Here is a 19,715-nt window from a genome sequence, read left to right as displayed (position 1 = left end):
TCCCTCATCTCCATCCCCTGTGCATCCTCCTCACCTCATCTCCATCCCCTGTGCACCCCCCTGACCCCGGCTACCCCCCTCACCTCATCCCCTGTGCACCCCCTCACCTCATCCTCATCCCCTGTGCACCCCCCTCACCCCGGCTACTCCCCTCACCTCATCCCCTGTGCATCCCCCTCACCTCAGCCACGCTACACCCCTCACCACATCCGCTGTGCACCCTCATCCACGCTACACCCTTCACCTCCTCCCCTGTGTACCCTATCCCCACTGCAGCCCTCAAAACCTCCTCTGTGCACCTCCGTCTCCTCTAACGCATCCCTTCTGAAACCCCCACCATGTCTACATCACTTATCACATCCACACCCTTTGCACCTCCTCCCACTACGTTCCCTCCCCTAATCCCTGGTGCAGCCCCCCATGTCCCTGTCCCCTCATCCCCCTCCCTAGTGTACCCCCCACCTACTGGCCCTCCACTTATTAAACATCGAGCCATCCCCTGTACACTCCACCACCATATCCACACCCACCCATCCCCTATGTGCACACCAGCCAGCCAACTGCTATACATCCCCCATCTACCCTGCTATGCATGTCTACCCATCTCCTATATACCCTCCACCACAAATGCATCTACCTATCCACTATATACTCCCATTCCCTATACTCCCCCCGCCTACCCAGCCCTGTGCATGCAATCCAGCCATCCCTGAGACACCCGGTCGACCTACTGGGCCTACATTCTATCCACCCCCTATGCCCACAGCCTTCTCCTCCTAATGTCCCTGTCCCCACCATACATTCCCCAGCTCCATGATGCAGACTGATAGGTTCAATAATGTGCTCAACAGACTGTCACAGTAGGAGCTTCCATTACATAACTGTCTCCTTCCTGCCCCACAGACCTCAGCGATCTAATATGTTTCCTAAAGCTACTGTCCCCATTTCACATCTAGTGCCTCTTTGTGTAAAAGACGCTGTTGGGTCCTGCTGTGTGCATGCTAGACATTGACTGACCTAGGCAGGAGCATTCTGCCCCTGTGCTCCTCCCCACAGCACACTCTTGAATTTGGCTGCTGTGCTCATCCATGGGAGACTCCTAACTGTGCTACTGAGTTGTCTCCAAAACACCTTGTCTGAGTGGGCAACCCACACATATACTATAATACCCTCCCAAAACAGGCTGTTACGAACAGCTGTCTATGAGATTCTGATTGTCCTACTGAGCTGCCCCTCGCCTACCTATCTCCTTCCTCCCAAAGCCAGACTACTTTACAGAACTGTGTGAAAGACTGTTAAAGGGTACATCCTGTACCCCAATACCCTTCCCAAACCAGGCTTTTTCACTGACTGTCTTACTAGTGTCTCTAACATGCCCTGATTCAGATGATCCTCCCCTACAAAAAAAAAACTGTTGTGTATATATATTTGAGAAGGAAACAGCTGCTCCTGGCTATATAGATTGTGTATGTTTGTGAGAAACAACTGCCCCAACTGCATAAATGGGAGAGAAGCTGTGTATGGGAAACTGCTTTAATTGTAAGTTTCTTGGGGAGGGGTCTGTCATTTGGATAGAAGTTTGTGTAGTGGCTAGCACAATGGGGTCCTGGTCTAGGATTGGCATCCCTAGGCACTACCATACAAATAATGAATCCTAATAATTAGAGAGATGCTAGTGTGAGTTTCTTTTTTCCAAAAGCAGTTTTAAGAGTGACAGCAGATCGGTAGACTATGTAAATGTGGGATTCACACCCTTCCCCTCTTGTGTATATCTGGGGTGGTGTTTCTCGTTATCAAAGGCCACTGAACTCAGCTAAATGCTCCTGTGACTGACCTAAAAAGAACACCTTGTCTGTAGTAAGAATCCTGGATGCTTTGCTCTTCGCCCCTGAATTTCCTCTTTGGGTCAGTCAGAAGTTTGGAGCGTGCCACGCTGTCCAGCTTCCACCCCGAGATGCTTGCCAGGGGTTTAAAGCATGCAGCATCTCTCCATGCATGTTGTTCTTTCTGTATCTCTCCAGTTTCAGGATTACACTTAAAGATGATAGTATCAGAGGGGTAGCCGTGCATCTGAAGAAGTGAGGTTCTTACCCATGAAAGCTTATGCTCCCTATACTTCTGTTAGTCTCAAAGGTGCCACAGGACCCTCTATTGCTACTTAAAGATGATAAACCTCTATCCCTTCCCCCTGGATGAAAATGACTTATGGTGTAACTTTACCAGTTTGATCCAAACGGATAGGATGTATTTTAATTTCAAATTTCGTTAAGTTGAAATTTTCTTCTTGGGATCCTAAAACAAAAAATATTGATACAGTCTCTAGTCGGTTAATGCTATTGTTGCCAATTTACTGCTATAGACTTGGTTTTGTTATGAGGAAACAGAACTGGTATTTGAATTTCTCTAAAAGAGAGAGAATATGTGTGATTTTTTTGTAAAAAATTCTTAGCTGCTTATGGAGATCTCCCCCCGCCCCCCTCTGGGGAAAGTTCCTTGTCCGGCATACCCACCCTTAATATGAAGCAATCCTATTGTAATGTGCATTTGTTTAATAAGCATAAAATGTCAATGAGTCAAAGTAAAATTGTATCAGTGTTCCAGTTATTGTAATCCCAGACGGGACATTAAGGGGCAATGTCAGGTTTAAAACCACAGCAATGAAGGTGTTTAAAACAGAAAATTTTAAAACTGTAGTGTGTCACTGTGCTGTTTACACATTGAACTTATTTCACTTTAGACTATGAAAACAGACAGCTTAGTAGTTCTGCCGGGCTTGGGTTCCAAATACTTAAAGGGAAGTGGGTTTTTTTTGTTTTTGTTTTTTTTAAAAGCTTCCACTGAAACTAAATGCAAATGCATTAAAACATTTGTTGGTCCCAAAAGAAGCTGTCAAGGGGGATAAAAATTGATAATTTAGAAAAAATCAAAACCTGGATTTTTTTTATGTAATAACATTTTTCTTAAAAATAATTCTGTTTAAAATTTGAAATTCTGACTATGTTAAGGCCTAAATCTATTAATAAATAATTTAAATTAAAAAAAAGGTATGTATTTGCTGTTGGAGTTTTAAAGACAATCAAATCACTGAACTGGTGGAAGTCCCTGGCTAATCACATGGAACCAGAGTTTACTGAAGTGCTAAGCCAACTTTTGACAGCACTAGGCTCCTCGGCAAGTGTAGAGAGAATATTTTCTTCATTTCAGTTTATTGATCAAGTTCATATCAATTACTAGTTCATTCAAAGTTGAAAAAGCAGGAAAGCTTGTTTTTTCTCTTCCCATCTATGAATAAAAATAAGCTGAGAGAGAAAGAGATCTTAGATCTTTTAGAACTAGTAGGATATTGTGACCAGAAACAATCAATAAAATTCACTAGCAAAAGATATTTTCTTTGCTTAATATATCAGTTAGTTTTAAATGCAAAATATATTTTGATAAACATTTTTCTTATGTTTCAGCACATTTAAGGTAGTTTTATTTAAACATTTTTAAATATTTTGTGCATTTTATTTGAATTCCAATTTCCATCCACATGCAGCTTGACACAAATCATAAATAAAAAATTATCTAGGAAATAAATGTTCACCATTTTCTAACATAAATGTTAAAAATCAAGTTTTGAATAAATGTGTGTTAAATTATATAATTGTTTAAATGTATAGAGAGGTAGTGTAGCAAACAGTACAAAATTATGTCTACCAATGAGTATCTACCTTTCTTTAGAAAAATAATTGACGTACAAATGGAAAACAAGATTTAAATAAAGGTTTCCAGCATGCTGATTTCAGTTATAACAATCTTAAGTATTACTTTGAATATTTAAAAGAGAAGTGTGTTCTTTTTTTAAGTTGGCAAGGCTCTTTATGTTTAGTAAAAGATACTTTTAAAAAAAAAAACCCTGCTAAATCTAGAGCTAAATTTGACCACAATGTCACTTTAAATAGTTTTTGAAGCTCCCACACCAGCAGTTTTATTAGGCAAGACAAAGGAGTGGCTTTTATAGGACTTGATTAATAAAGAATAAAAGGAAGGCAATATAAATAATGCCAATCAATGGGACTTTATGGAAAATGGATGATGTCAAACTAACTTGTAATCTTTTTTTATAAGATTACAAGTTTGATTGGTAAAGGTAATAGAGTTAATGTAATATACTTAGACTTCTGTAAGGCATTTGGCTTTTTACTGCATGGCAATTTTATATTTTTTAATTTTTAATCGAAATAACATGGCACACATTAAATGGATTTAAAGTTGGCTGAATCTCAAAATATAATTGTAAATGGGGAATCATCATGGAATAGGTGTGTTTCTAGTGGGGTTCTTTCTGCAGGGATTGCTTCTTGACTCTATACTATTTAATATTAAATTTTATTAATGACCTGGACATAAAATCATCACTGATAAAGTTTGCACATGTTAGAAAAATTGGGAGAGTGGTAAATAACGAAGTGGACAGGGCACTGATACAGAGTGAGCTGGGTCACTCGATAAACTGGGTGCAAGTATACATTATGTGTTTTAATATAGCTAAATGTAAATGTATATATCTTGAAACAAAGAATGTAGGACATACTTATAGGCTGGGGGACTCTATCCTGGGAAGAAGTGACTGAAAAAGATTGGGGATTGTGGTGGACAATCAGCTGAATGTGAGCTCCCAGTGTGATACTCTGGCAAAAGGGCTAATTACTAAGTATCAGAGGGGTAGCTGTGTTAGTCTGTATCCACAATTGGGCTAATGTAGTTCTTGCGCGCATAAACGGGATTCTCCAGTAGAAGTAGAGAGGTTATGTTACCTCTGTCTTTGGCACTGGTGCAATTGTTGCTGGAATATTGTGTCCAATTTTGGTGCCCACAATTCAAGAAGGATGTTGATAAATTGGAGAGGATTCAGAAAAGGGCCATGAGAATGATGAAAGGATTAAAAACATGTTTTATAGTGATTGAGTTCCTTGAGTCTATTTAGCTTAATAAAGTGAAGATTAAAGGGTGACTTGAGAACAGTCTGTAAGTACTTACATGGGGAACAATATTTAATAATGGGATTTTCAATCTAGCAGAAAAAGGATCCAATGGCTGAAAGTTGAAGCTACACAAATTCAGACTGAAAATAAGGTTTACATTTATAACCGTGAGAGTAATTAACCGTTGGAACAACGTACCAAGGGGTGTGGTAGAGTCTCCATCCCCGACAATTTTTTAAATTGAGATTGGATGTTTTTCTAAAAGATCTGCTCGAGGAGTTATTTTGGGGAAGTGCTATATAAGAGGTCAGACCTGATGATCATAATGGTCCCTTCAGGCCTTGGAATCTATGAATGATCCTATGTATTTCAAAGTCTCCTCTCTATGACCTTTGTAAGGAAGGTGTCTAGTTAAGAAACACACTCTAAAACTAAGGTCCAAGTCCTCTAAGTGAATTTGCTGGTGTGCATCACTATGACTGAGCAGAGCCCCCATTCCTACTGATAGTCAACCCTTTATAGAATGAAATGTTGCAGTACTGAGATTATTTTCCAAGTTATCAGTGCTTTGATATAAATCAATTAACATTTTAGGCTGTGATTTTCAAAGGAGACAGTTAGGTACCTAAATCTCATTGACTTTCAGTGACAGTTGGGTGCATAACTCAGGCCCCTCTGCAAATCCCATTATTAATGCATTTATAATAAATGCATTGTAGTATAAAGCTGTTTGGAGCTGTAGTTGAAAACTCCCATTGATACTGAATTTCTTTTTAAAATATTATCAGGAATCTATTTCTTTTCTGATATTCACAGCAAGCTTCCTAACTAGAGCATTTAACTGCAACCAAAATGGAACCAGATTGCTGGCACTTAAAATAAAAAGATCGTAAAGCAGTTTTTAAACTAAGAGCTGGGGGAAAAGCTGACAGGTGCAGAGGAGCATGTGGTTTGGACAGAGACATCCCTTAGGGGAGGATCTATTTTGCAAGTAAAGAGAAGAGGATGGAAGATGATAAAATATGGGTAGGATCTGATGAGAAACAGTCAAATGAAAGTGTCCCTTCAATTACGTCATGTAATGGCAGACAGCTAAAAAGTGACAAGCATTTAAAGTGCTTATATACAAATGTTGGAAGTCTAAATCAGGCCTGCACAACTCGTAAAGCGGTGAGGGCCATATTACTCTAAAGAAAACAGCTGAGGGCCGAAACCCCGCGGCCCCGCGGGAAACCCCCCCCCCCAGCGCCGCCCGGCCCCGTGGAAACAACCCCTCCTTCCTCAGCACCACCCCGCGGCTCCCCCCACCCCAGCTCACCTCCGCTCCGCCTCTGAACACTCCGCCCCGCTTCTCCCCCTCCCCACAAATCAGCTGTTTGCGTGGGAAGCCTGGGAGGGCAGAGAAGCAAGCGGCAGCTTTGTGCTCAAGCCCAGGGAGGCAGAGACGGAGCGGAGGTGAGCTGGGATGGGGGGAGCCGCCCGCGTCACAGCAGGTAACCCGGGGGGAGGGGCGCAAAGGGGAACCGCTCCCCGCCCCAGCTCACATCCGCTCTGCCTCCCTGGGCCTGAGCGTGAAGCCGCCGCTTGCTTCTCAGCCCTCCCAGGCTTCCTGCGCAAACAGCTGATTCGCGGGAAGCAGGGGGACTGCAAGCTTAGCCTGACCCGGTGCTCCAGGCACTGTGCGGTGGCGGCCAGCCACCTCCAGGCAGCGCGGTAAGGGAGCAGGGAGTGGGTGTTGGATAGAGGGCAGGGGAGTTCAGAGGGGTGGATAGGGGTCGGGGTGGTCAGAGGGCAGGAAACAGGGGTATTGAATGGGAGCAAGGGTCCCAGGGGGCAGTCAGGAAGGAGCAGGGGTTGGATGGGGCGGTGGGAGGCAGTCAGGGGCAGGGGTTCCAAGGGTGGTCAGGGGACAGGGAGAAGGGGTGGTTGGATGGGGCAGGGGTCCCAGGGGACCATCAGGAATGAGAGGATGGGGTTGGATGGGGCGGCGGGGGGCAGTCAGGGGACAGGGAAGGGGGGTAGATGGGGCAGGGGTCCCAGGGGGGGCATCAAGGAATGCGGGGGGTTGGATGGGGCAGGAGTCCCGGGGGGGTGGGCCAAAAAGCGCTCAGGACTGGGTCGGTGGCTGAGCCCCGTGTCCCGCTGGGGGTGGGGGGCGGGCGAGGGCTCTGTGCCCGTGTCCCGCGGGAGGGGTGGGGGGCGAGGGCACTGTGGCCGTGTCCCACTGGGGGGGAGGGGGCGGCGGCGCACGAGGGCTCCATGCCCATGTCCCGCTTGGGGCGGGGGGAGGGGCAGTGGCGCGCGTGCGCGCTCCGTGTCCCGCTTGGGGCGGGGCGGGGGCGCCGGCAGCGCGTGAGGGCTCCATGCCCGTGTCCCGCTTGGGGCGTGGGAGGGGGGGCCAGTGGCGCGCGAGGGCGCAAAAATATCCTTGTGCCGGGTCGGGGGCACCTGAAAGCCCCACCCCCGCAGCTCTGATTGGACTGGACTCAGCCGCCCGCATTGCTGGCTCCTGTCGGCGGGCGGGCACGCCACTGGGAGCTGCCCCAGGAAGCGCCGCCACGCCAGCCTCAGGACTTTGGCGGTGATGGTGAGCAAGCGGTTAAAGGGCGTCCCGACCAGTGTGCGGTTGGGACGCGAAACAGGTGTGTGCGTGGGGTTTAGAATTCCCCCACGGGCCGCACAGTGAGCCCCCATGGGCTGCATGTTGTGCAGACCTGGTCTAAATAATAAGATGGGTGAACTAGAGTGCCTTGTATTAAATGAGGAAATGGATACAATAGGCATCACAGAAACTTGGTGGAATGAAGATAATCAATGGGACACAGTAATATCAGGGTATAAAATATATCGGAAGGACAGAACAGGTTGTGCTAGTGGGGGAGTGGCACTATATGTGAAAGAAAGTGTAGAATCAAATGAAGTAAAAATCTTAAATGAACCAAACTGTACCATAGCATCTCTGTGGATAGTAATTCCTATGCTATGCAACTCCAACTATGTGAATAACGTAGTTGGAGTGGATGTACCTTAGGTCGCATTACCGCGGGGTCTACACCGCAGGGGGTCGACGGGAGAAAATCTCCTGTTGACTTACCTTACTCTTCTCATTGGGGGTAGAGTACAGGGATTGATTGAAGAGCAATCTGCAGTCGATTTGGCGGGTCTTTACTAGACCCACTAAATTGACCAGTGGATCGATCTCAGAGTGTTGATCCCTGCCGTAGTGTAGACCTGCCATTTGTGATGCGTAGAACATGGAAAGTGATCAGAATACTTTAATTTGAAATTACCTATGAAATGTATTGCAAATAAATTTACAAGGAAGTTCTTAGCAAAGCTTCAGGTGTTGCACCATAACACTGTTTTTTCTGCACCCATAGTGAAAGTGTGAAGTCTCTGGACCGAGGTGTGGTAGGAAACACTAGGCTCTTGTAAATTAATGTGAAGATTGTCCTCTTTAAGCTGTTGCGTAAGTTTTCTACATTTCCTCTTTCCCACACTGGTATTAAGATATCTTTGCAAGTAGTTTTCTGCTTTGTTATTTATAGCCTTCCTGAAACTTACTTTTTGGGGCATAAAAATCATTTCTGTGCTGATTAATATTTACTATTTACTATTAATATCTACTAATATTTAATAAGGGATTAGTCTCTTAAAGTGTTTTTTCATCTGCCAGTTTTCATTGTGTTATTTAAGCTGTTGTGTTTTGTGTTAGGAATAGTTTAGGAATAGTTTAACTCAAACTGTTGCTCAGATGGGCAAATAACGTCGTAATGAAAGCATAATTTTTTACTTGATTATTTTATCTTCAATCATTAAAATGAAACTAAGACTATACTTGGATTTGGGATATTTGCAAATGGTAGGAAGAAGTTAATTTGAATACTTGGCAGCGTGAGCACAAGAAATATTTCCTATTTGTTTTGTTAAAATACGCATACATGAATGTTAATTTCTGTAGAGAAGTGCCCCGTCAAATTTGTAGAGTTATAGTTATTGACGGTAAAACAAAAATGCCCCTTCACTTGATTCTTCCATGACTTTTCTGCCACTTTCTGTCCTCTCTTCTCTTCTGTTTTGTCTTTCCTCCCCTCTTGATCCTTTTGCTCCTGTCACACTGTGTAATCCACATCACTAACCCCAAACTTTTTTCACCTCCCCACATCTGATTCTTCTCCTCCTGAACCACTGAATGTCTCTGGGGAAAAAGTCCCATAACCACACCAGCTTCCCTCACTACAATGAATTCTCTTCCCTTCTTAGTTCTGCCATTTTCCTGTCGCCACAATACTGCTTCTTCACCCTCATTGAATCACTTTTCCACAACCTCCATTGCTCACTTGCAACCCTTGATTTTTTTCAAAAACGACCCTAACTCCCACTCCCTCCTACATCCTTATTTTTCACCTTGTAGGATCTTGCTGATTTCATAATGAAGATTGATAGGACCTGTGGTAATTTCCCTTCTTTCTTCAAAAACAAAAAGGAGTCCGATGGCACCTTAAAGACTAACAGATTTATTTGGACATATGCTTTTGTGGGTAAAAAAACAATTTCTTCTTCCATCTTGAAGTGGGTTTTTTACCCACGAAAGCTTATGCCCAAATAAATCTGTTAGTCTTTAAGGTGCCATCGGACTCATTGTTGTGGATACAGACTAACATGGCTATCCCTGATACTTGATACCCTCCTTTCTTGTCATTCTCACAGGTTTCTTACCATGTCACCTGCCATAGTGGCCAAATTCCCTCCTGGCTTCTTTCTCCCACTCTCACCCTCTCCTTCATTCTCCTTACTCTCACATCTCTGTCTCCCTCTCTTTCTCATAGTACAAGTATGCTCTAGTCTCTCCCATTCTGGAAACGGTGTCCTTTGATCCCCCACTGTGTGCCTGTTGTAACTACCACCCTAACTTCCTTTGTCTCCGGATACATCAAGTGAGCCTTTTACAGTCATTGTCTTGAGTTCTGCCCTGGCTTCCACCCTGGCTTCACCCTCCACTCCATTAATACCACATTCATCAAAATCACTAATGAACTCATCCTTGGCATAACTCAGAGCCTCTACTTCAGTGGGTCTCAAACTTTTTTACTCAAACTTTTACCCCTTTCACATCGCAAGCCTCTGAGTGCGACCCCCCCCTAATAAATTAAACATACTTTTTAATACATTTAACACCATTATAAATGCTGGAGGCAAGCAGGGTTTGGGGTGCAGGGTGACAACTCACGACCCCCCCATATAATGACCTCGCGACCCCCTGAGGGGTCCTGACACCCAGTTTGAGAACCCCTGTTCTACTTCATCCTTAGTCTCCCCACTCTCCCAGTAGTGTTTGACACTGTTTCCTTTCCAGCCACGCCACTCACTTCTTTGTAACCCTTCACTGGCTTCCCTTTCTTCGCTGGATCACGTTCAAATTTTTTGTGGTTGTATTTAAGGCAGTATGTAACTCTGCTTTTCCCTGCTTATCCACTATTGTTTCTTATTACATCCCCCCCGCCTCTGTGCCCTTTGCCCTATCAGTCATTATAACCTCCAACCTGCTTTGTGTGCTTGTCTCATAACTCTCTGCCACCTTCCATACCTTATGCATGGAATGCCCTTTCTAAACTGGTTTGCAAAGCACTACTCTCATTTAAATCCCTTTTGAAGACCCATTTCTTCTTCAGCATCCATAAAAAACTACCTGACTACTTATTTATTTAATCTATTTTCTGAGTGAATTGTTCATTTATGTGTCAGGGAAGGGGTCAGATATAGGGAGGGAGGAGCTTGAATATACTGGATTTGGAGTTAAGGATTGCTGTTTGGGAAGCAGAGTGGGTTGAATGGTGATGGGAGGAACTTGCTATGTTTTTCTAAAAAGCAGTTAAGACGTGTCTATCATCATGCTTACTCTGCTTGTATGTTTCTCTCCCTCCTATTTATTTTTAGATTGGTACCGGGTCTGTGCCTAGAACAATTAGGCACTACCATAGTTTATAAGACTTTATATAAATTCTTTTAACATTTCTGGAGGTTTACTTTTCTAGCCACTCTTAAGGTGCATGGCTTTTGTTGAGTGTCTTCTGGATCCTCTGTTTAATGGAATACAATCAGCTAAAAAAATCAGTTATGTTTGATTATTATATTTACGGATAACACCTAAGATTGCTATAACTGAAATAATTTGGTAGGGTTTTTTTTTCTGTATCTTCAGTTTGCATCTGACAGAACATTATGTTCATCATCATTTAATTGCAGTAGGGCCCAAATCCTCAGTCAGGATCCAGGGTTACAAATGTATAGGGAAGCACATTGCCTGTTATATAGATTTTACGATCAGAGGCTCTGATCCCTCAAGCTGATAAGTTCAGGTGGGCCTCTGTGCTTATACGAAGCCAGTTGACTACAGTATGATTTTGTGGGCACATAAAATGCTGTCCATGTGGCTCCAGTTTGCAGGCTTGAGGCTTAATTTAAGATGTGGCATAAACAAGTGAGTATGAAAAACAATTGGAGGGCAGACAAGGGCAACAGTAATAAGATTATGTACATAGCCTATGTAACTGCACAGCTGTATGGTTCCAGAACTTTTAAGTGCTTTTTTCCCTCCTCCTTTTTAAAAGAAACTATTTTTTGTTTTGTAAATGTGAATAGTGGGTATAAGTGCGCTTGGGACTGTGGCAGGGGAGAAGCCAGGAGAGATGTTGGTGAATGATGGATTACAAAACACTGGGCGGAAGATGAGAGTGGGTAAAGGAAAATGGCATGTGCATTAGGGAAAGAGGCCTGGCACTATTTGGGGAAATGAGTCCATGATATTAACAATGAAAGGCTTGGAGAACAGTCTGGGAGGAGGTGAATCCCAGTGAGGAAGGAGTGGTCATCCCTCGTGCCCTAGTTCTTCCAGAGCTGCAATACCAGTAGTCTGGGGAGTCAGTTTCCTTAAACCCTACAGAGTCAGCTACCGTTCATGCTACAGCTACACAGGATTTTCTAACTAATTAGAACCATAATCAGCCTAAGTGGTAACAAGTTATACAGCTTGGCTTGTATCCATATAGTAGATTTTCTGCCCTCACAGTGTTTGCATTCACACCTAGCACTCTGCCTAATTGTGTTTGTAGGAATGATTTCTGGGACTCTGTTCCATGACTCAGAGTCTCTGCACCACATTCTATGGATATTTTAAAAAATTTCCTCAGTGCAAAAATGTGGGATATCTGCCTGAATGCGGTGTAGTTGTAGAGATTTGAAAAAGAGCTCTTGTGTGGCTCAAAAGCTTCTGTCACCAGCAGAAGTTGGTCCAATACAAGATATTATCTCACCCACCGTGTGTCTTGGATGTCTGCCTGCACAATTATGAGCTGAAGGAGGAGTAGACTTACTTATGGGGTACAGTTAGTATGGTTAAGGGTTCCTGTTCATGCAGCATAATACTTCTATGCATAGCTACTTGCAGGAATCAAACTGTGTCAGACTAGGCAGGTAAGAGGGTTGGCATACTGTTAAGATTCTCCTGTAAACTAACTGACCAGATGTTTTGTGGATATTAACTGTGTTTTTAGCTAAGCTTGTCTCAAGCCATTTAAAGACATTTAAAAATAAATTTAAAAAATTGTTGTATAGGCAGATCTGCTAATACATTTTTTTTGGCTGAAAGCCCCTTACACATGTTAACAGGGGAGCAGCAAAACAGTTAAATTTTGTAAAGGGACATTTTCTTTAAACGGTGCTGGGTTACAAACTGCATTTAAAAATTAGCATTGTCATGTTAAAAAGAAATCAAGTTGACAATGTCTTTAACTCATTTATATCCTTAACTCTCCAAATCTCCTTTTTAGTTGGCTATTAGGAGTGACCATTTTCCAGCTAAACTGGTGCATTGAGACTTGTCCGACCCTTGTTCAGTGAAAGACAATCACTAATATGGCAGCACCTGACTACTTTATTCCCCGCACCTCCCCAAGTGTAAGTTTAAATCACCTGGAGAGAGATACATTATGGGTTGGGAGGTAGAGTTTCCTGTGCATTAAAGGGCACCATTATCTTTTTTTTTTTTTTTTTTTCCTTATGAAGAGATGGGAAAACACACTCTAAAAAAAGAGAGAGAGCGCGAATGAATCTGCTTTAGAGCTCTGTGTCCTGGGTTTTAACATTTGGTATTAGGCAGCTCTTTTATTGGCAGTGATTTATTTATTTTTGACTTGTAAACAGTGCATGGAAATACTGACTAGTGTTGGCAAGAACTTACGCTGCTTGATCTAGTAAATATGTAACTCGAATATTTTAATCACTCTGCTTGCTCCCAAATTTATAAAGTCTGTTCTTGAAGTTAATCAATAAGCATTAAAGTAGCACTGCAAAATTTTAGTCATCCATTTATTTAGGGTGAGTAACTTCTTTGTGAAATAAGTAAAATACCATTTGTTTCTAAATTTTAATCAGTCACTATCGGAAAAGGTGCGTGAGTAGAATTTCTGTGCCTGATCTGGTAAACTTTTATGACACTCTTGCAAGGCTGTAAAATTTAACAAAGGTGTTTTATTTAAATATTCTTCCATAAATCTGGCAGGGGTGTGAACTTTTTGCCATTGTACTAACCTGTTTGTGGTAGGCATTCTTTTCCCTTTGAAACAGGAAAATTACCGTATATCTCCAGTAGTTCAGGTGAACAGGGGGACGCAGTTTTCTGAAAAAGCAAATGATCGTTGGAATGCAAATAGAGAAGTGGGATATTTCAATCTAGCCCGCCAAGAAAATAAATTCATATTTTTGTCATTATTTCTTTATAAAACATTTGTGTTTGATATTGGATCTTTAGTTAGCATTTTTTAGTTTATTATAAACAATATACTCTTAGAATCATAGAATATTAGGGTTGGAAGGGACCTCAGGAGGTCATCTAGTTCAACCCCCTGCTCAAAGCAGGACCAACCCCCAGACAGATTTTTACCCCAGTTCCCTAAATGGCCCCCTCAAGAATTGAACTCACTACCCTGGGTTTAGCAGGCCAATGCTCAAACCACTGAGCTATCCCTCCCCCGGTTGTTTTGTTTATTTTTCTTTCTGACTACAGTGCTACTTTTTTTGTCAGTGATATGTTAGTTTTAGAAAGGAAGCCTTGTATCAAGTGGTTATGGACCTTATCTTGCTAGACCTTGTTGTGATGTGAAATATATCTAGGCAGCGCAAACAAAATACAGGCTCATTTTATTAATCCAGGCTAAAAAGAAAATTATTTTCAATTCTTCTTTTACTCTTAGGAGTTGTTTCTTAAATTTTGTTGTTGTTTGTAGAGGCAATTGTTGCTTCTTGCTTCTATATTCAGGATTTAATTGGACACAATCCCAAAAGAGAAACCCAATTTGTCCTTAAACTTGATACCATCAGTTTCATCCTTGGAATAGGTGCACCATGATTTTCTCTGAGGTGACTTCTTTCCCAAGCATTTAGCAGCAGAAATGTTAGTGTCATTAAGAAGGAATTTTGAAGCTTTGCTTCATCTAGGCAGCTGCCCATTTCCTTGATTTACTTCTCCAGAGTAATCTTTGCGTGGTGGTGTGACCTCTCAGGAAAAGTTAGGGATAAAATGTCTAAATCCATCTCTAAGCTCTATAGCAATCCTTTCCTAGCTAGTGCTTCCATGGATGCAGTGAAAATCTTAACCAGAACCCTGGCAATCCATGGGACAGCCTGTAGGTAACTAGAGACTACTCCCTAGGAAAGGAAATACCCATGTGAAGCGGGTGCTGGACTCACTTAAATTTCAAGTGATAAACTTTTGAGGAGGCATTAGAAGGGGAAAGAAAGCTGATCAAGAACACCCTATGAAAAAGAAAAGCATGGCCTTACAGCCCAAGAAAGAACTTCAGGCCAGGCTCACAGTATATCTGTTTTTTCATCCCTTCTCTTGGAAACAGTAAACTGAGAAGGGAGTCATCCTGCACCAAAGATAGGCAGTAGAATAGCTATGCATACTAATCTCAACCTCCCCTCTGTGTGACTCAAGGGACTCTCCTCTGAGTCCCCCAGACCTGGAGGGAAGGGACAAGACCCCCTGCTTCTCTGATAACATCTGCTCAGAATTCTTATTCCAGGATGTAGCCAAGTGACTCACTACCTGATGCGCCACCTGTGATGTTGTGGGTTTTTTTTCTCTAGTCTAGCTGCCCAGGTCTGCTGGTGGATCCCTTTTGCCTTGTGACTCCCTCTCCTCCTTACTTTAGCCCTGTTCTTGGCATTCTTTTGAGGGGCAGAGATAAGGTTGCATGGTGTGGGGAAGTGTCACTTCAAGTCATTTCCCAGTTATCTAACAGTGTTATCCATTATCAGATTTGTGTAGCCAGTCCTTCTCCTTAATGATGAGACCTTTTTGTCTCATTACTATTTATATAGATTTTGATATCACACTCATCACTGTAGTATCTGAGCCATAGGTGCCAACTCTGTGGATGCTCCGGGGCTGGAGTGCCCATGGGGAAAAGATGGTGTGTGCAGAGCACCTACCGGCATCCCTCCATCAACTCCTCCCCACCGCCTCCAGCGCCTATGACTATGCTAGGCAAAAGTTTGGGGTTAGCTACTCTCAATTTGTGCCTAATCTAGACAAGTGCAGTGACACTCGCTCATTTATTCTCTTGCTCATCCATGCACACTTCACACCAATCTCTTCTCCTCTCACAAATACACACTTCACATTTGTTTTTCTCACTAGCTGCTTCACCCCCTCAGCTCTGACATATCTGGAGTCACCCAACCCATTCTCAAATCCACTCACCCCTGGCCTTTTCTCCAAGTAATTAATTCTGTTCCCTGTCAAATGAATCAGTTCTCTTTTCTCACCATCCCAGCTCCTCAGTTCTCTTTCTCCAGTCTATTAATTCTATCTCTGCGCCATCCCCTCCCCCCAGTACTGCTATTTTTAATGGAGGCCATTGCAGCTCTTCCTTCACTCATTCTGATGCTGAACCTGTGGTAGGATAAGGGGATCTTACCTCTACAGTGGCTTTCTCACTGTCCAGGCAGCTGTATCATCAGTCTGCTTTTGATTCACATTTTTAAAGTCTTCTTTGCAGCTATATTTAGTTTTATCATTAAATGAAAGCTTGATAATGGCTTGAGTTGATGCCATTACATGTACTACATAGGAAAGCTTCCTACTCACCCCATGTGCATGGGAATTTGCAAGACTATAAAATATGTAGTATTTTTAATCTGTTTTTGCTACCATATGCTCCTCCATACGTCCTTCAATACAGCTTCTGACTGAATAAAATAATTCTGTTGTGCAGGTTCAGCAACAGGTTCATCCCAGTTTTTCAGCAAAAGAAGATTCCCTCTATTATATTGAAGAGTTGATACTTCAGCTGCTAAACAAACTATGCATTGCACAGCCACGGACTGTCCAAGATGTTGAGGTGAGAAAGGCAAAGCTGTCTTAACTAATACTGGAAAACAGGTGCTTGCTTACAAAATGACTGTACTCAACTATTGTAAGTAATCTGTTAATTTCTAACAAGATAGAATATACATAGGGCATGTTTCTGAAAGATTAGTCAGTGTTCTGCTTTCAGAAATGCAGTTTAATATGAGCTGCAATTAGTTTCTGTTCAGAAGTCTCATAACTATCTTGTAATATTTAAAATATTAAATCTATTGTGTTTTTAACAAACACAGAAAAGCATAGCTAGCTGCAAATGTTTTGTATTGCTTTAGTTAAAATAGACCTTGAACTTTAGAATTAAAGCTTGGAGGAATTTAATCTTTCTTTTTAGTTAATCCACAAAAGCAAAATGTAAACATTTTAATGTAATGAATTTAAACTGCCAATTTAGGTCCTGATCTTGCAACTGATAGTGAGTGGGCAGGTTGCTGTTAGTGTATGGAAATATGTTGAACTCCGTGAGGCTCTGTATTCTTGCAGCTGTCTGTCTATGGACTGTCAGTTACAGAATTGGGGCCTTAATGGGCTGCACTTTTTAATAGACACATCCAGAGTTATGTTGTCGTTTTAAATAGCTGCTATCTTTCACATTAGAAAAATTGACTTTCTTAAAAAAAAAAAAAAAAAAAAAAAAAAAAAAGGCTGTCTGTGTTAAAAACCAGCCTGACTTGCTTTGTAGAATATTAGACAAATTATAGCTATGTGTGTAAAGCACTTTCAGTCCACTACAAGGTGATGGTCTCATCTAATATTCTACAGATTTGTTATGGAAATGAATCATTTGTGAGTACTTATAAAAATGTAAAACATGTTTATTTACAAAATTGATTGCCTGGAGGGTTTGAGGTTTATTGTGTGTAGTGGTTTTTAAATACATTACTTGACATTGAGTCAATTAATCAATTGACAATATTGGTTTATGATTGTTTTATATTGTTGTTGTACAAAGATTTGTATAAAGCTAAATAAACTTATTTTGTATATGTCTCTTAATAGCCCTTGTTATTTCTAGTTACCACCAACGGAGTCTGGATTTAAACTTTATATGTAGAGGTGAAAAGCTCTGTGTTCTATCTCCAATCCCCAAGCTATCCAGTCCTCTAGAATATAGAGCAATGCTTTGCCAGGTCAGAGACTGTCACCTGCTCGCCAACCCTGTAATTTCTGTCTTCTAATACACCAAAAGGAATGCTAAAATAAGTTTGTGTGTGTGTGTATTAATTTCCTATTAGGTGAAATTATACTCCACTTGTATGAGCTAAAAATGTTAGGTATTTATTTTATTAAACAATTACACCAGTATTGATTTAAGTAAGAAACTTTATGCCTATAAGATTCCCAAGTCCTCACACATTGTTTCTTAGAGAAAAGAGAGATGCTAATCTTTTATAAAACTGCCAATACTTTATCTGAGCAAAGAGATATCTCAGCACATAAGATTTTAGCTATACACAGGATTTAGTTTTAGTTGTATCTTTTAAAACATATTGTTTTTTTAGGTAGTGAAATAATAATATTGATAAAAGCACTTAGTAATATAACCTACCTAGACTTGATTATTTCATTAAAAATGAGGAAGTATGTTTAAAGAGTTCCCAAGACCAGTGGTACACCTTGAAGGTCAACAGACTTAAACTCTGCCAGATGAATGTAGGAATGAGTCAAGGTCTATTTGTGGAGATCACTCTGCCACCAGACCACTGAAGCGTAAATCTGGAGATTGTTTGCTGAGATTGTCAGCTGTTCTCAGTTGTCATGGTAGGACACAAGGAGAGCAGTGATCGAAGAGCCTCTTCATGCAAATATCTACACATGCAAGTAGCTCCCATTGGAGTAAATGGACTATTTGCATGTAAAGTTAAGCATGTGCATAAGTGTAAACAGAAATAAGAGCAAGAAACCTAAACCATAAAGGGCTTAAAGATTAGAAACAAAACTTCGAATTGTTTCCAGCTATAAACAGGAAGCCAATGCAGTCTTAAGCCCAAGTGTCACATGCACTCTGTGAGATGAACTGAGAAGTCCGTGGACAGCTATGTTCCACATTACCGCATTTTCTGGGGGACTTTCAGGTGCAGTCCCAAGTGAAGTTGATTGTGGCAATCCAGTGTAAAGGTCACAAAGCTGTGGATAACTGCGGCAAGCCTTGCATCCAAGAGGAAAGGTTGCAATCTGTTGACCTGGTATAGGAGAACAAAAAGGACTGTTAGCCAGTATTGCCATGTGGTCATTTAAAAGAACTTTGAATCTAGCAAGACCTACAGATTATACACCTTCCTGTCAAAACGTGGGCAAAAGCCTTTTATTGAGGGGACACATCAATTCAGTCATCTCCTGGATGATTCCTGCAGCTAATGAGTAAAATCTCTGTCTTGTCTGAATAGAGCTTCAGCCATCTAGCCCTCATCTAGATGTCAGTCTTGACTAGACACTGGGAAAACTACCATTCAGCTCTGGTGACAGTTATAAAGTAGAGTGGTATGGTGGCACCACAGCCCAAACCAAGTGTCACATCTGATGTTGAGGGAGATGAGAATAGAACCTAGCAGCACCCCCCTGGAAGGCCCCTGCAGAAGAAAAGCAATTGCCCATGACTACCTTCTGGGCCCACGGAGAAAGGAACAGAGCTTTTCACCTACTTCTATCACAGACTCTCGGTGACTGTGGGCAAGTTACATCTCCTCTCTGTGGTTTAAGGTAGTGGTGCCCAACTTTATTACACAGGAGAGCCACATAAACCTAAGCCAGAGGTCCCCAAACTGAGGGGAGCAGGGGAATGTTTTTGGGGGGGCATGGCGGAACCTGGGCCAGCCCCCATAGGGGCAGGGAGGGAGCACTTCTCACCTCTGCTCCGGCCCTGGCTTGCAGCTCCGCACCCAACCCCGGCCCTGCCCCCAGCCTCGGTCTCTGGCTGTGGCTCTGTTCCCAGCCCCACTCCCAGTTCCAGCCCCCTTACCCCACCTGCCCCCCTCCCCGCCCCCCTGCTCCCGGCCCTGGCTTGGGGGGGGGGGCATGGACAGGGGTAAGGGGGTGCATGACCCTGAAAAGTTTGGGGATCACTGACCTAAGCACAACCTTGTGTGGGCCAAACAGCTTCTACATACTTCCTTGTATAAACTAACATGATGTAAACATGGTGACAAAAGGCTAATGAATGAGCCATTAGTATATTGTGTTGAAGCAGGCCGTGCGCCTTATGAAATGCTGTGGTGGGCCGTAGATTGGGCACCTCTTCTTTAGGGTATGTCTACACAACAACTAGACACCTGTGGCTGGCCTGTGCTAGCTGACTTGGGCTCATGGGGCCCAGGCTGCGG

The 19,715-nt window shown here is 42.6% G+C and overlaps 1 protein-coding gene and 1 long non-coding RNA gene across 2 annotated transcripts in view; one reads left to right on the top strand and one right to left on the bottom strand.

Moving 5' to 3' along the window:
- The window catches only part of LOC117876708, a 43,048-nt gene extending 27,057 nt beyond the window's left edge, over nucleotides 1-15,991 (bottom strand). Inside the window, exons 1-2 of the long non-coding RNA XR_004645527.1 lie at nucleotides 15,950-15,991; nucleotides 13,557-13,644 (exon numbers count right to left, since the gene is read on the bottom strand). This is a non-coding gene — a long non-coding RNA (uncharacterized LOC117876708). The remainder of the gene's footprint in view (nucleotides 1-13,556; nucleotides 13,645-15,949) is intronic.
- Nucleotides 15,992-16,237: 246 nt separating this feature from the next.
- Nucleotides 16,238-19,715, top strand: part of SOS2 (SOS Ras/Rho guanine nucleotide exchange factor 2) — a gene marked incomplete at its 5' end in the record, with an annotated part of 72,657 nt that continues 69,179 nt past the window's right edge. The window contains 1 exon segment of the mRNA XM_034767911.1: nucleotides 16,238-16,372. Within this exon segment, the coding sequence (XP_034623802.1) occupies nucleotides 16,238-16,372 (135 nt within the window).

Source organism: Trachemys scripta, chromosome 4 (assembly GCF_013100865.1).
Source record: "Trachemys scripta elegans isolate TJP31775 chromosome 4, CAS_Tse_1.0, whole genome shotgun sequence".
Taxonomy (NCBI): domain Eukaryota; kingdom Metazoa; phylum Chordata; order Testudines; family Emydidae; genus Trachemys; species Trachemys scripta.
The sequence above is the reverse complement of the archived record's forward strand: the minus strand, read 5'-3'. Positions and strand labels throughout refer to the sequence as shown.